Genomic DNA, 17,590 nt, shown 5'->3' on the forward strand with positions numbered 1-17,590 from the left:
CAGCAACCCTCAGGGTGTTTCTTTTTAAACACCCTGCTTCACTTAATTGTACACGTGGATGAAAGAAAGTTAGGATCTTGTTCATCTTTCCCTAAAAGTCTTTTCAAATACAAACCCAGCACAGCTTATAAACCTCAAATTTGCCAAATCCTTTCACACCATCCCAAACCAAGAATTCAGTAAGCCTATATTCAAGTGCCTCTTTTTTTTTAAATATAAGGGACAACATAGCTGTTGGTCCAAACTAGAAAGGTCTCAGTGATGGGGGACAAGCAGGGAGATCTCCCAAGGAATGGTTTTTTTAAAAGCAGTTGACCATACTCCCAGTTTGCCTAAAGTGTCATAGCTTTTTAGCTAACACTTTACAGCTTTATTTTGGAAAGGGATATCAATATCAATGCCTGATACAGAACATGCCATGGTATGAACTCTGCCACTTAAAGTGCTATGTTGTTGTCAAGGACACAGGCAGCAACAGGCTACTGCTTATTAAAGCAGAGCACTTAATTAGGTGTTAGTATGACAAATAAGAAAGGCTGCATTATTGCAGCCAGCTCCATTGTGTATTGAGAAAGCAGAAGTGTTTTATGGGGAGAAGACTTTCCAAACAGAGTAAGGAAATCCATGAGCAGTTCTGAGCTTCTTTCCACATTCCCCTTTTCTATTGCTAGAGCTTGGCCTCTTCCTACCTTAGTGAAGGCCGCAGGTTCAGGTGTTACCAATAAGTAAATGCCTCCAGCATGATTTTAAAGAAGCTGTGACTGTAAACATTGTCTTTTTCCTATTTTCTAAGTTTTCTTTAATGTGGAGGCAAGTAAGAATTTGAAGTTGTGCTCACTGTATTTCAGCAGATTCCTACAGGCACAGCAAAGAGCATGCAAGAGCAGCACTGGGAAGAGAAGGTACCTGGAGATCTATAGGGGAGCAGAGAATTGCCCTTCATACCTCATAACGTTATCATCGATCTGCATGAGTGATGTTGCTGTATAGAGCTTGCCCAGATCAGCATCTGACAGGCTGTGTGGCTTCTTCATGTTGTTATCTCCAAAAAGAACTTGCCTGGAAGAGTGACATCAAGAATTACATCCAAATAACACAAGGGCAGCAAAACCATGACCTGTTCAAGGACAACTGAGTTTACCAAATCTGACAAGATAAGATTAGAAGTGGGTTACATAAACATGAGGCTTCCTTGGGAGCAAGAACAGCTTTGTTTGTCCACTTACCTTAGCAGCAAGACATAACAAACTCCAGCAGCCTCCTTGAGGAAAAAATGTTTTCCTTATCTACTGAAAAACAGCATGAGGGGGCCCTCTTAAAAGAAACTTCCCACAACAGAGGGTACTAAGGGTTTTTGGACTTGAGACTACATGTTAGAGGGAGAGTTTTTTGGCTTCAGACCAAACCCATAAGTAGTTTGGGTGAGAGTACTAGCAATGATGGACATAGCATCTCCTGCACCATCTGGTTCTAAAGTCCCCAGCACAGACTTAAGGCTACCCCACACACACAGAAATTACTCAGGGTGTTCCCTTAGCAGAAAGCTACTTACTATGGACACTTGTCATAGCTGGTTATTGCCCTCAGGGGAGGATGTGTTTCTTTACCAGAACAAACTTCTTCCCAAACTAACAGAACAAAGGCCACAAGTTGGAAAGGGATTTTCATTCCCTTTAGAGAGGCAGCTGCAGGGCAGAGCAGGAGGCTAGGTTTGATTTGGGCAAGGTAGAGCACAAGTGATTATGGAAAAAGTTTGCTTAACACACTTCCCTTCAAGTCAGCACTGGCTTTCTCTGGGTTAAGAATTTAAGTACCCTTTAATGGAAGCTTACCTAACTTCACTTGTCAAATTTGTTCAAGTTGTCTAAATATTTGTAAACCTGGAATGAATTACGTGGATCATCCTACACTGGCTACCCTCCTTCTACAAGTGTCTCATACTGCACAGGAGTGTAAACAAAGAACCAGAAGTCTGAAGTGATACATGCTCCTTCAATGAAATAGGTCTTAAGATATTCCCCTCAGTCAGGCAACTTCCAATACACACTGATGAGGTATTTTCTTGGCTACAAAATACCACCCAGAGAACTTTTGATGGGGAAAACACCAGCATCGAGCATGTCACCTGTTTAGCAGACAACTTTCTTTTGTTACGCGAGAGCCACGGATCAGCAACAGCAGCACGAGGATCCTACAGCACACTGGCACTCCAGGAACAGCAATGTTAAGTGTTTTGCTGGCTACATGCTCTTTCTAGAGGAACAGCTAGAAGCCAGAGCTACAGGTTTGACTATTTGCTTATTTGATATGCAGCAACTCCATACAGCAGATCTGTAAGATTAGTCCTACCTCAGGTAGGTGGCAGAACAAGAGGCTCCTTCAATAGGGAATTCTTTGGCTAGAAGTGAAACAGATGCAGAGTACTCCACTTTGAAGTCTAATTGCAATGTTTTCCTGTGCATGCTTTGTTTATTCATTAAGCAAGTTTCCACAGAACACAAAAAGACAAAGTCTTTCTTCTAAAAAAAATGGCCAAAGCTTATTTGTCTATTTTACAGTGTAATGAGATTGACATGGGCTCACCTTCTCTGTTGGTTCATCTAAAGATCTACCAAGGAACTTGTGCTAAATCCTTCTAGGAGTGCTACTTTAAAGGACCAGGCAGACAAATCCAATACAGCAATTGACCCAATCAATACTGTCAGTGTGAGTGATGTACTGCAGTACCTGTGAGAAAGGATGATCTTCTTCATGTTATCTGCCATGAGGAAGTTATAAAATCTTCTACAATGATCCCACTGCATGAAGGTTTCCTGTGCCCTAGAAAAAACACAGCAGAACAAACAAAGCTGTTAATGGAGCCCTTGAAAGATCAGATTAATACACTGTTAACATCTTATGGCAGCCTGGGGGCTGTGTAAACAAACCTCCAGGCCTTCTCTGCCACAGCTTAACCTTTTCCAGGAAACGACTTCCACTTTGATGAAGTTTGTTAGTATCAGAAAACAGATCTGCAGTCTCATCTTGCACAATGCAATTAGCAGTTTTGATCAGAGCATTTAAGAGCCATCAATCAAGATCCGTAACACTGACAAGAGGATTTTAGTATCCCTTTGCAGAAGTTGAATGTAATTTACATAATGGGACTTTCAAGGAAAGGGCTAAAACCTGTTGCTCAACAGTGTTGTCTATTGTGTAACACAGCTCTGCAGAGGAAATAATTTGTGCAGATGTTTCCAATATGTACAGATACTATTATTGTTTCAGTTCATTGGCAGGAACTGTAGGAATTAATACTAGTTGCAGCTGCAAGTGGCATCTGAGTTGAAGTCTTTACCTAGTCTCAAAGCAGAAGAGCGCTTCACAGCTTATCTGTTGTTAAAACAGAATTTAAGCCATCCAGAGTTGTGTGAGCTCTGCCAGATACCAGCACTCCTTTGCTATGCAGGGTCATGGGCAGGTTAGAGCTTTACTCCTAGCAGGGTTTGCTGTTGCTGAGGGAACACACTATCATTTACTGAGAGACTGAAGAATGCTGGGAGCAGTTTCAGCTACTGAAGCTCTCCTACCACTTAAACATTAACATACCATGAGAACTACTGTAGATTTAGCATGACCTTCCAAGCTACAGCCTGCAAGTCCCCTACCAGGCAGGAACAAACTGTTTTCTTGTAATTAGCCATGCTGGAGAGTATGGATTTTAAAAAAAGAAAAATTCATTATCTTTTTGTCTAGCCAGGCTATACCTACCACATTTATGCCAGGGCAGGGGAATGAAAGAAGATAGGAAAATGCACATTTCTTTCTTCACAAAAGGTTTTCCAAGCAAACCTATTAAGTTATCACAAGATGTTTGAAGTTACAGCTACTACATTTCCCTGCAGTTCCTGTGGTGTACAGCAGTACTCCTAATATGAAGAGCTGCAAGCATTTAAAAAAAACAAAAAACACAGGCAGCTTCTAGTATTTTGAGGACTGCCCAGGTTTCAGAGCTGAGGTCTCTCCCCACAGCCTGTAGCTATGATGAAGATGCATTCCACAAGATCAAGAAGCAGAATCAAGCCTATGCAGGCAGAGATTAAGGAATAAGGAGACCTGTCCCTGTTTAGCCTCAGGGAACACATTCCCTAGACTGTGTTAATTCATGAAAGAGTCTCATTCTTCTGGCAGATCCTAGTATTGCTGCTGCTCTGGAAAGGCTTTCCTATTTGAAATCTTTTGTTCACTTTGCTCACTAAAACTTTTTCCTTTGCTTATGGAAGTTATTTGGGGAATAAATGCTGGACAAGCCAATATATTAAAAAAAAATGGATCTGTAAACTAACTGGTCCTGTTAGTAATCCACCTCCATGAAGCCCTGAAGGCTGAAGCCAGCTATTTTCATGTACCAGACCAAGCCCAGGAAGGCAGTGGCTACACCATTCTACCTGGAGGTGCTTTACACCTCCTCCCTTCCACTTCTATAACCAGGGCACAAGGCCCTCCCTCCTCCTGTCCTTTGCTCAGTAGATGTTGCTTTCCCCTAGTTCTTCAGCTAGTTAGCACTTACAGCAGATGTGGGTACTAGGAAGGGAGACACAAGACCTGAAATCCTTCCTGCTGGCTGTCCAGTAATACAGAGCAGATGTTTTCTGGCAGGAGGTTTGCTAGGAGATGTTTACCCAGCAGGTGGAGGCAAGAGCTCAATAATCCACACAGCCCACACCATGGGGTACATTAAACTCAGGGGAAAAAAAAAAAACCAGTGAGTTGTTTTTCCACACACATATCCAAGTGGAGAATTGTTAATCAGGTTGTCCTTGCCATGCAAGCATAACAGCATTACTCACAACAGCATTTTGGAGATCAGGAATACAATATTGCATAATTGTAGAAGATGAACCAAGTGGACCTCAGCCAGATATTATCCCTGCAAACCCTCTCTGATGGTTGCAATTAAGGAGCTGGCTTCAAAAGGATGCTCTGTGCACTATGCCAGAATCCCAGGACAGCTAAGAACATTTTACTTGAAACAAAGCAGAACAGCTGTTCCTGTAGCATCTGTTCAGATTTTAAGGGTGTGAACTAGCAGCAGATTATACACTTTTTTAGCAGTAGTCACATCTGACCTCAAAAGGGATTAGATAGCTGAAATATTACAAGCATATCAAGCTTTCACTCACATCTTAGTGCTTCCAGAAAAGCTTTTTGCTTTTACCTGTAAGAGCCGGATTCATAAAAGGTATCTTCAGACTGCTGAATAACAAAGTGGTCCCTACACAGGCAGGGCATCATCACCATCAAGAGTTCCAGCTGCCCCGACCAGGCTGTGAGGCTGAATTCCATAGCAAGCCCCTCACAGACCTGCCACAGTTTTACCATTCATATCAACCCAAGGGATCTTGACCCAAATACCTGAGTCCCAACAGTCTCTTTTGGCTTGTAAGTGGTCTCACAGCTCAAAACTGCAGGTAAATTACTGCAGAGTCAGCTGCACCTTAGTAATTGTCCATATGTACACACAGTAAAAACTGAAAACAGCAGCTTAGCCAGTTGCAGTGTTTTAATCTCCGTCACCTGGGCATATATGGAAAGGTTAAAGTATGTTGAGTCCAGTTTTCAAGCAGGAAACTGGACCCTACATCAGCACTGTGCCTGGACCCTCCATCAGCACATGCAAATGAAGCCATCACAGCTCCTAAAATGCCACAACCTTTTCCACCCCACCTTCCCCACTCCTACAACACAGCTGTGAGCACCTCTCCATCCCTTGATCAGCCACAGCACTGTTTCAGTGACACACACTAAGAGGGGAGCACAGACTGACAGAGACTGTGCTGTGCCTTTCCAGTCTCCCTGGGTAAGAGCTGCCAGATGAAACTGCACTCTGAAGCCAAACAAGTCATTACAAACCATGGGATATTTCTCAGAGTGATGAGACAGTGTAAACTATTGCTTGCAGACCTGGCATCAGCTCAGCAGCTGGTCACACTGCCCAGCCTGCCTGGTTAATTACACCAGGGCTGCACAGGGAATGCCTCCTCTTCAGACACTCCAGCCATGAGACAGCATCACGTGCATAGTCCAGAAGCTGCCAGCATGTACCAGGTACACAAAACCTGTTTGCACTGCTGACAAAGTTTACTTGTGCTTGCAAATTAACAGAGCTTCAGGTGCTCCTTCAGGAGGGTGCCATCCTACACAGTCTGTCAGACCAGTTCAGCGCAAGAGAAACGCCCATCTTCACCTTGCCCTTCCAAAGGGCTGCTCCCTCCTGCACTCCCAGAAGAGAGCAGCACAGAGAAGGCTCCAGACCCACCTCAGTGCACTGTACCCCTGGCACAAGCTGACGCAGCACAGCACTCGCTCCTGGTTGGCCTGGTTCTCTCCCAGGTATTTGCACACTATGTTTCCACCCAGGCTGAAGCCCACAACGATCAGCTGGGTCTGAGGGTAGGTCTTCTTGATGTAATTCACCATGGCACCAAATTCCCAGGTGCATCCTAAAAAGAAGAACAAAGTTAAAAAACATATTCTAATATATTAAATGTCTCATCTGAAGCTTCAGCTGTGTGCTTCAAATTCAGCTTCTTACCCTTTCTGACTTTTCAATAGCCTTAAGGTTTTAACAGCTCTGATTCACATGTGTTCATACATCTGTGAGTCCTGTGGAGCTTAGCTCATGCTTAGTTCTGACAGAGTGCCAAAGCAAGATGAAATTTCGTTGCTTAAAAATCATGGTGACAGTTATCGTGACAATCAAAATGCTTTGTTTCTAAAACAGCTTTAAAAAGCAGAGTCCAGCAACTCTGGGTTTGACATTACCATGCAAGAGCAGCACACATCACTGCTTTCCTGAGGCAGTTTGCCACTTCTAAAGTGAGGTGAAGTATTTGGAATGCAGTTTGCTCCTTGTTTTTAAGCAAGACCGATCCACGCTGCTGTGGGGAGGGGAAAGGAGTGGCTTGTCAGGAAGAGCTCCCAGCAGACTGCTGCAGAGCCTGACTAAGCAGGTGATCTCTGGAATCAGGAAGAAGGGTTTAAGCAGAGATATTCAACCCTTTGTAGTCAGTGAAAAGGTAAAGATACTGACTGCAGCTCCCTGAAAGACACATGGGTATCCCCACACCAAGAGAACAGTTAAGCGTCTCTATAGAGATCTGTTCCACTGTCAGCAAACACCCACTGGCATCCCACAGGCTGCAGGCACTGAGGGATCCAGTTTCTGGCAGTGCTGGCATCCTCCAACTGTTTGACAGACTTGAAGGCCTCCACACATACAACAATCTGAGTACCTACAACTATTTCTCCTGCTTGTATGGGAAAAGGAGATATGGAGAAGCAGCTGCAATAGTGATGGCATTATTACACTGGTTTCAAGTGTTTATGCAGCTTGTTAACCTTCCCTTTGGATTTAAGGCTGCAAACCACAGAAGGCATCACATAAACAACAGAAATAGAACTCCAGATGTTTCTTCTTGTCCAGAGTCAGAAACTCAGCTCTGTTCTGTGGAACTTGTCCAGGGAGATAAATCCTAGGATTCCAGCATTCCACCCTGTACTAACCTGACACTGCTCCACTGTGCCCCCACCTCAGTTGTAGCATCCTCAGTAGACAACTGACTGCAACTTTACCTAGCTCTGGAGTAAACTCTGAGCACCAGGGCTTGTTTGCTTCAGTGGAAAGCAAGCTCCTGAGTGTTTCAGCAGGGTTTGGGCACTTCCTTGTGAACATTCTTAATTCAAGACAACTAATTCTGCACTGCTCTGGTTTCCTCTGGAAGAAGCCAGTGGTCAAAACACTTTAGTGTTTGACCTTCATGATTTCAGGGCAGCTCAGAAATCCAAAACTAGAAAAGCAACAGGTCAAGCTTGATATAGAGGCTGGGATTCAGTGAATCCCAAATTTAGGCTACTTGCTCCTCAGCAAGGATGCCTGGAATGCAGCAAAGCTGAAAGGGCACTGAGTTATTTAGGTAGGAGGCAGAGTAAAGTCTACTGGACTTGCTGGCACTTTACTTAAGAAGCAGCTCTGCCAAGTGATTTACTGTCTTACTCAAAGGAAGTGCTAGGCATTCTTTGCCCTTTCCAAGGCTATAAAAGATTCAGAAAAGTATGTCTCAAGAGATGCACTACAGAATAACACCCCAAGGCCTAAAGCAAACTCTTAACTTCTATCAAAACAGCAAATGCTTTAACATTGAAACAGTTTTCAAGACATGGTAGTCTTGCAGCCATAACAGCCCAAGGCCTCACTACAAATTAGGGGATTTGGTATTCCTGAAGTGTTTCCCAAAGAGGAATATTTAATAATTCTAAAACAAGCAACAAAGCATTACAGCCTATTTGCCTGCCAGACTTTGGCATCTCAAAGCACAGTATTTCGGTTTCGACAGTTTAACTGTTCAAGATAACTATTCTGTTAATCCAAAATCTAAGCAGTAGTTCAGCTAACTTTAAAAAATAAAGCCTAACACTAAAAAATAAAGCCTAAAGTCTGCTAAACACAGAACTGACAGGGTACCTATAGATACTTACAGTAAAGAGGGAGATGAGGGCTCAAGAGAGCTCAGGAACAAGCAGATTAGGTCACAGGCAAAGAGGCCCCATTCTACAAGGATCACATTACTCACCAAAAGGGCAATTAAGGCTGGAGTCACCCTTCACACAGTTTCAAATAATTTATTCCTTTTAATTTCTAGGTTAAGAAAGACTTCCTTATACTCAAGGTGAGAGCCACAATCATGGCAGTTAAGCACTAACCACTTCTGTAGCTTTACTGTCACACTCCTGAACTGTTCCTGTTGTTGACCTGTGTTACATCCAGGAGCAAATCCTCACATGAACCTCCTAAGATATAAATATACTTTCTGGATAGGCTGGTATAAACTCCTCTCAGATTGCACTTTACAAAGCCTCAAAAGTGGCATTTATCCTTCAGAGACAGGTTTGTTTCACATTCCATCAAACTGGCAAATTCAGTATCGCTAAAATCATTTGAACAGGCTCTGGGTAGGCACAAAAGGGTTTTTTCCCCAAAAGTTTTCTTACAAAAAACTGCCTCCTTGATGAGAATACATGTGTAAGAGCTGGCAGAAGAGACAAAACTGAATTTAGTATTAGCCTCCTCTCTTCCTCCCATCTAAGTTCAGTTTAGTTCTTAAGAAACAGCACAAAACTGTTTTACCCTCACTGACGTACAGCAGTTCTGTTATTCTGAAGGAGGCTGATTAATCCCTAGAAGTTCCATGAGCTTGAGAATAAGTTCCCCAGGTGCCACGAAGTACCTACCATACGTGAACATCCGTGGTGAAGTGAGCTCAATGTTTGGCAGGGCTCCCAGGTGATTCAGGACAGCACATCTGTACCCATTTTTCTGGGCATAGTCAACAAAGGTGCGGATGTACTGCTTCTCACTGTGGTTAGCAATCCCCGGGCAGATCACCATCGTGACATCCTCTGTGCTCAGAGAGAGAGGGAAGTTAAGTAAATGTCACTTAATGCAAATCAAGAGAGTCAGAAGGTTTCCATTTCAGATCCGTGGGAAACCACCCACCACAAGCAAGCTAGAATTCCTACTAGTCTGCCAAAAATCCCGTATGGGACAGGAGACCAGCAGCTCGAGTGCTTCAGATGTGAAAAAGTAATTCATGCTATGGGAGATGAACAGTTTTTAACTTCAGGGAAAGCTGTGCAAACAATTCTCCAGGCACTGCCTAGAGACCCAGAGCACATTCTTCTGTCTGAAGGACATTTTTGATGTTACACATGTTGTGCCCTCTGACAGCCTGGTGTGACTGTGATGTGTGTGGAAGCTGTGGAGCCCAGCACTCCAAGTAGATTGGTTATGCTATTTCCCCCCTAGAGCTGGGTGTAATGCAGATCTTCCAAAAGCAGCTCTGCTAAGCACAGACATTCTGATCATCTGACATTAACCATCATCTACTTTGTGGCTAATCTAATGATATTTGATCTGCTGACACTGTTCACTAGTTTAACAAGATATCATTTCATCAACCAAGAAAGTAATTGCTGTAATTCAAGTAAGCACAGTAAATTACATTCAGGATTATCATATGCACTTCAAATTAACTGTAACTCTCTGGTGAAAAGCTCCAACATTACCAGCTCTAGCCACTAAATTTTTATCTCATTAGAAAAGCACTGCTCACAATAAAGCAATAAAGATAACAGTAACTGTCCTAGTGCAGCACCGTACCATGAAGATCTCAACACTGGCAGTTTTAAAAAAGAAATCCGCTTTTTCTGAGGGCCAAATGGGAGCCATGGGCTCTACCCCCATCTGTCCCCCAGAGCAGAGAATCAAAGTTAGCAGCTAGATGCAACCAGCAGCTGTTGGACTGACCTCCAGTGCAGTGCTCAGAGCGTGGCTCAAAGAGATCAAAGGTGGCTGTTGCTCCATCTGGCATCGTCAGGTACTTGCGAAGCCCATTTGGATGTGGTGATCTCACTCTCCCCATTTTTCCATAAAGAGCTGTCTGGATATGTCCACTCTTTCCCCAGATGAGGGGTGGAATGTACCTGAAAGGCAGTAATTTAATTGCTTACTCCTGCTGTGGTAACGAGCCCTTGAGAACACATCAACATTCCCATAACAAATCTCACCAGCTCCCAAACAGAGTAACAAATATGGAATTGTTTTTGCTCTGACTGAACTGGCAGCAGTGATCTCTGCAGCCTTACACAAGAGGAGAGACCAAAATACTCTCAAAGCTGAAAAATCTACACTGATAGCAACAGCAGAAGCCAAAACCCAGACATTCCCTATATTGAGATGCTAGAGGAACAAATGCTTCTCACTAAATACACAGAGGCCTTGTGCCTGGGTGAGATTGAGAGTGCACGTTGCCAACCAACCAAAGTGACCTCCAGAACTGTACAATGCTGTAAATCTGTTTAATTGAAACACTGAAGCCTCCTGGGTTGAGCCACATGAACTTGTGTAAGCACTTGACTGTACAAGCCAGTGACAGAAACAACAGGATTCACACCAAGTTCCAGAAAATGGAAAGCCCCAAGACTTGAGAGTTGGGACCATTTCACACAGAACTGTTTTACTAAATTAAGCAAGGAGCACAATACGGGTTGATTTTGCCTTTCAGAATTAGGTAAAAGTTGGGACAGTGTTAAGAGAATCAGCCAGAATGACCAAACTCCACTGAATAACAAATCCCTTTCAGTAAGAGGGCTGAGTCTACCAATTACTTATGTTTATCAAGGGTATATTTAAAGCTAGGTGACAAAGCAGATTGTCTCTCTTTTCCTGGCTTACAGGGCCTCAAAAAAGATGTGTGAGAAACACAGCTATGAGCTGGAAAGCATTAAAGGCTTAGTTATCAGATTTTTTTAGCACAAGCAGAGCTGCAAGTGGTTTAACAGGAAACATACTGTGCCCTAGCACCACCACCATGTGGGCAAGTCACCTGGTCACTCAGCAAAGGACACTGAGCCAATGCCTTGAAAAAGAGAGTTACATCAGCTCTGAACAGGAAAGCATGAATGATTTATTGTTGAGGAGAACAGCAGTCCCAGGGGACACACTTCCAATTAAAGACCTTTGGTCTCTGGTGCACAGAGCAGGGTATCCAGAAGAAGCTTGAGAACTTCTGACTTCACCTTGGATCCTGAGGGATTAGGAACACCCTCCCTGTTGTGTTTAGGGCTTCCTGCAATTATTCCTTTTGACTTTGAGAGATCATATGAAGAAGAGATCGTGTTCTTCCCTGTTCACAAAAAAAAAAAAAAACAAACTAGGCAGCTCAACACTCAAATTTACTACTTAAGCCCATAATCCTCTAGAATGTGACAGAAACCCTACCTTTGTGCTCTGACACTACTTCTTCATGCAGCTGGACCTTTCCTCCTGGACCTATGCCAGCTCTTATGTGTCATATCCACATCTCCCTCCCTCCTCCACACACTCCTTAAAAATGCTTCCTATCAAATAAAAACTACTCAGGGCTGTTTAGCAAGACAAGAGCAGCAGTATGCTCTCTTTCTCCCCATTCTTTTCCCTCATCTATGAGGGGGACTTCTTACAGTCAAAGCAACACAACAATTTGCTGTAGTTCCACTCATTCTTCCACTTCCCAAAGAGATAAAAAACAAATTTCTAGAGAAGCAGATATTGCTTCAATAAAGGCTGCAAAAACTGGCAGCTGATGTTCACAACCGTGTAAATTAGCCCTCAGTGCATTCTGGATTTGACCACTCAACTATAAAGCTTCTCAAAGGAGCAGGCAAGGCCAGGAGCAGCACCCCTCTTCTGTCAGGCCAGCATCCCTGCTCTGTCTTGCCAGGCACAATGTACAAGGGTGCAGATTCCCAGCAGTGACAGAGGCTGGACAAGCTCATCCTCTGCAATAGCTGCCAGGGCTGGAAAGCAGTCAGTGGGTCCATTCTCACAGCTCAGGGTAGATACCCATTGGGATTGGGCAGTTAAACTAAACCAGGCTGCACAAGAACTACACATGGCTCTGCTCAAATCACATACAGCTCAGTGCAAGGGTTTTGAACACAAATATTATGCCAGATGGAAGAGACACTGCTCTCCTAATATAAGGAAATCAGCTGGCTTCACCCCAGTCATTTACTGTGCCACCAGTTCATACCAGTAGCCATACTCCACACTAGACAGTGCTGGACTGGCTTTTTGTGTTTTTTCTTCCACAGACATCCTTTACAGATAGGGTTTGCTAGCACCTTCTGAGGGGAGCTGACAAATACAACCTATAATGAGAATTTGCAGCTCTTTTCTAAAAGAGACTCAGACTTCAGCATCGCTTGGGTGAGAACAAGCATCGGAAAGTTCTGGTGATTCTGCTTCCATTCAGTGCTTTTCAAATCACAGCCTATCCCCAAATCTTACCCTATAGGGCTAACAGGAAAACAATTTGTCCAGCTATAACAGCTAAGTTATACAGCGATTACTGATTACTGCTACCATGAAAAAACCCAAACAAACTAAAAATCAAGGATCTCTGCAAGCACCAATCCTATGCTCATGTTAAATGTACAGTTCAGTTTCCAGCTATAGATTACAGCCATCCACTGGAAGAGATGCAGCAGCACATACCATAGGATGCTGTTAAAGAGGAAATTAAAATACTCTTCAAAGCCTCACCACTACTGCCAGAGTTTAAACGAAGGCAAACTGTTTCAAGCACACTGCTTCCCACAGCCTGCCTCTTCGGGTCACTGCTGGTTTCTCTGGGCAAAGAAACCCCCCAGACCCATCTTTGCATAACCCAGCTGGAGGTTACCCAAGTGCTGCTCTGCAGTAAATCAAACCTTTATACTGCTTTTACAGGCAAACAGCACATGCAGTTTCCTTGGCATGTTTTTTTATTTAAGGCAGGAATGCCCTTTCCTCCATCCATAATGATGGTCAAGTGACAAGTTCAGCTTCCACATTTCCCTCAAAGCTGAGGACAAGGGAGCATTCGCTGCTGCTCCCTGCAGAAGGCACAAGCGTTTGAGCATCCTGTGGACAAGTACAATGCTCATCTTATCTTTGATAATGCTAACTCCAGCCAGCTGCTTAAGCATCACTGCCTGCAGCAAGGATGGCTTGTGTTAGTCACTCTGCATGTAGCTGCATTCTTTTAGACAAACATTCAAAGGCCAAGCTTCAGCATGAGTAATGTGCACAGTACTCCGATGCAGAGATTCCTAACTGCTACCGAGGCATTAGGTATATTTCTAGTTTGCACATAAGTTTTAAAGCAGTTGAAGCTCTGAAACAGTGCGAGTGTTCAGGCAGAAGCTTGTTATCTCACCAGTCTTTTTGTTTAGGCCCATCAGCCCTTAAGCAGGCTTGTGAGGCAAAATACATCCCTTAAGTATCCAGGCTCAGGAAACTGAGCACCACAACACTTGAACAGGGAAAGGGAAGAAAGCTGCCCAGATAGTACAGATCTTGTATTATCAGTGGAAAAACTAAGACAGATTAGAATTTACCTTACCAGACTGATGCAAAACCAAACAGCTAATAAAAATATTATTTGTGTTTACCAAGACAAGTTGCCAATCTAACCTACTACAAAACCCTGTAAAGCCTTTACAGTAAGAGTGATTCCTCTCTTTTACTGAATTCAGGTAAAATCTGTTCTCGGCTGAGGGCAAGGTATCCTTATTATCTGTAGCAGAATCAGACATATGATCTGCCTGTCACACTATTTCTGTTGATCCTCCATTTTGCCAATGGGCAAATCTATTTTTGAAATCTTCATGTGACTTTTATGTCTTTTGCTGAGACAAAGTCTGCAAGAACTTCCAAGAGCAAGTACTGAGCCTAATGGTGCAAGACTGTGCAAGGCTGAAGGATGGGTCATCTTTTTATGCAGGGTTTATGTGGACTTTGAGCTTGCTTTTTTACTAAAGCCATTCAAAGAAGAGAGCATGAAAAGAACTCTTCAGTCATGAATGTGCATGATACCATACTGGTGAGGGAGAAAACTTGCCAGGAATTGTGCAAAAGCCTTCACCCTCTGAAAGGACAGATCAGATCAATTTTATTTAAGCATATTATGTGAAAAGCAGCTCCAGAGACATTTCTATCCTCAACCCAGCTGAGAAAACCTAACTACCCGGTGCTGATAGCAAGAGCTAGAACAGATTGTTCTGCAGTGAAGTCAACATTCCTCCTGGCAAACAGCTGAAAAAAGATGCTTCTCCAAAACAACCATCCTGCAGACAGAAGAGCATGTACTCAGGGCATTCTTCTTGTGGTTTACCTTAAGAAAACAAGCTCAGCAGGATGCAACACAGGGAAACACAACCATGCAGACTGAGCAATTAAGTAGTATTCAGTCGAAGGGGCATTTGAGTACTGCCCTTCACATTTTATGCTAAAACTATAATTACTGCTAAATTTAACCATGTCTTCCAAACACGGGGCCTTCACTCAAAAGCAGGTAGCTTTCCTCCAGCATTGATAACAAGTAGAAACAAGGAAAGCATTCAAGGACACAGCAGATTTTCAACTCCTTCATCTCTGTCTGCTATAAACTGAAATGGTTCTGAAAAGCAGTGTACTGCAGAGATTACTCCAGCACAGCACAGAGATGGTTCAGTACATATTCCTCAGTGTCCTGTTCCACAGAAGCTGCTCCCAGATGTACAAAAGCCCAGGAACAAACACCACATCCATAAGCAGCATTTCCACTGTTATGCAATAGTAGCTTATGGTGACAGGAGCAGAGCAGTGAACACCAGCCAGGAGGACCTCTTGCCAAGGCCTCCACATGAGGACAAGGACAGCATAACACAACAACCCAGACAAGCATGTACTGATAAAAAAAAAAAATCCAAGGGAAAAGTTGTGTTGTACCAAAAATGGAGATTTTTATTTCTGCGAACCAAAAATGGCTTCCGAGCTTTCTCCAGAAACAAAGGCTTTTTAACTGATTCATTCCCCTGCTTTGGTCAGCTGCAATAGATAGCAGGCACTCTGAAAAAAGACAAATATTTGAAGCAGTTATGTCTTCCAGTAACCAGCCCTGTAACTTTCAGTAACAGGACTCTGCAACAGAAGGCAGAGAGAACAGGCCTGGGGATGGCATTTGCTCACTATGGAAAGTCACTTACATGGCCCAACAAGTACAGAGTTCACCACCCTTAAGTGGCTAAGTGAATTCACAGCCAGTTACATAAATCTGCTCACCAATGTTAGTGTTTGAGCTCCAAACCTGCATTCCAGCTGAGCAGCACAGCCTCGCATCTTGATGGGTGGCTGCCCACAGTGCTGGAGAACAAGACAATTCCTAGGTTTTCCCAAAAAATTTCTCCTGGCATTTTAAATATTAAACAATTCCAGCATGCCATTGTAGATTAAGTTTAGTGGCTCTCAGGCAGTAGATTATCATTTTAAAGCACATACATAATCCAGTATGCAGGAATTTAGGAAAGCAGCAGCTGTATAAGCAGCTCACACAAAGCACATAAAAACTGTGCTATTTTTATTAGCAGGCATCAGCATTCAGGTCCTCAAAGACGTGAAGTGGAAGTTCAGCAACAGGCTTATTTCTGGTGCATTGCTTCATTTCATCTGAGGAGATTAACACTTTAAACATTAACTCTTACATGGCCTTTATGTGCACACTGGATACTGATGGTGAGAAACCAGTCTACAACTTGTCAATGTCAGGATATTCTAAGAACTTTTGCCTGCATTACAACAGGTAAGAGATTATTTTCCCCTTTACAGAGCAGTTTGGAGGTATTTAAAGAATGCTTTACAAAATCAAACTTTGTTTGAGCCTTGTAATTTGATGCTAGGGAATGCAAATTGAATTCCAATCAAGGAAATTCATATAAAAGTCTGCAGGGTTCAGCCCTCGACCCCAAATATGTAGCAAGCAGCTTTTTCTGCATCAGCTCAGCTAGACTGCTCAATGTGATGAGAACACAGCAAAAAAATTGCAACAAAAAAAATTAAGCAAGTTATGGTGCATCCACATTCCCCGAGTCTGAAAAAAGAAACAAATGGAGTAGAAGTGTTTGTTTGCTGCCCACAGCACCTGTGTGAAGTCAGAACTATTTAAAAGTACTGACTGGCCTCCTAGCCTAAACCACCTCCTTCACCATTTAAGAAGCTTTTATTTAGCCAAGTGCCCATCACATCCTCCACCCCCACTAGTGACTACAAGAAGTATTTTAGTCAAAACAAGGCATGAGGATTTACAACTCTTAGAATCTCCCTTGCTGATAAGAGCTGGAGAACACGAGGCTGCTGCCAATGCCACAGCACCCAGCAAAAACTCAGACCCCCAGGCTGCTTCCTCCGCAAGGTCAAAGCTTCAACTTAGGGAGCTGCCATTCTCCTCTACCTCTCAGCATGTTCACTTGCCAAAGCTTCAGGGGTAACACTGTTCTTCTAGTTTATTATTCTCCTGGAAGTGTTCCTCCCAGAGTAAAACACCCAGGAGTTGACAGGGATCAAACACTGCTTGCTATTAGGGGGAAGAAAAGAACACTGAAAAGCTTGAAGACAGCTTTTCTGACTACTCATCTTGCATCTAAGAGAAAAGCAGTGACAGTGTAAAAGAGTCTGCTGGTACCAGGCAGCCTGCTCACCCAGCACAGGTTGGTGTGCAAACAAAGGATAAGAAGGATGTAGACTGGATCTTTGACAGTGTTTACTAACAGGCTTGACAGTCATTTGCCTCAGTCTTTGAGGAACTTGCCTTTGCTGATGATAAAAAGTGTGCAGACAGCAAGGATAATTATTTTCAATACGGATGGCACGTGCCACATCTCTACAGAAATAAAAGATACCCACACTTTATTAGAATAAACTGTCAACAGCCAAAAATGTCTAGCCTAGTACAGCAAGCACTGACCAAATTTACCCTGATGAATCAAAGAGCCAGCACTGCATTTCAGCACAGGAATAAGAGCAGATGAAGGACTTTCTGTACCCTTTCGAAAGGCAGGAGGAAAAGGACACAGCTGCCACCAGCAGTTGGGCCCAAGTGCTCAAGGGCACCCATAGCTGTGCTGAATTGCAAGAGCTTCCATATAAGCAGCAGCAATTTGAATGGAAAAGGGCCTGATTATGCTACTCCACTTGGTAAGCCAAAGTACAGAG

At 43.3% G+C, this 17,590-nt stretch overlaps 1 protein-coding gene across 2 annotated transcripts in view; it reads right to left on the reverse strand.

Annotated features, from left to right (window-relative positions):
- Positions 1-17,590, reverse strand: part of ABHD2 (abhydrolase domain containing 2, acylglycerol lipase) — a 35,706-nt gene that overhangs the window by 4,665 nt on the left and 13,451 nt on the right. For both annotated transcript variants that reach the window (XM_038146767.1, XM_038146768.1), the window contains exons 4-8: positions 10,346-10,521; positions 9,271-9,438; positions 6,299-6,482; positions 2,728-2,820; positions 946-1,059 (exon numbers count right to left, since the gene is read on the reverse strand). In XM_038146767.1, coding sequence (XP_038002695.1) covers positions 946-1,059; positions 2,728-2,820; positions 6,299-6,482; positions 9,271-9,438; positions 10,346-10,521 — 735 coding nt within the window. The remainder of the gene's footprint in view (positions 1-945; positions 1,060-2,727; positions 2,821-6,298; positions 6,483-9,270; positions 9,439-10,345; positions 10,522-17,590) is intronic.

This window comes from Motacilla alba, chromosome 10 (assembly GCF_015832195.1).
Source record: "Motacilla alba alba isolate MOTALB_02 chromosome 10, Motacilla_alba_V1.0_pri, whole genome shotgun sequence".
NCBI classification, from domain to species: Eukaryota; Metazoa; Chordata; class Aves; order Passeriformes; family Motacillidae; genus Motacilla; species Motacilla alba.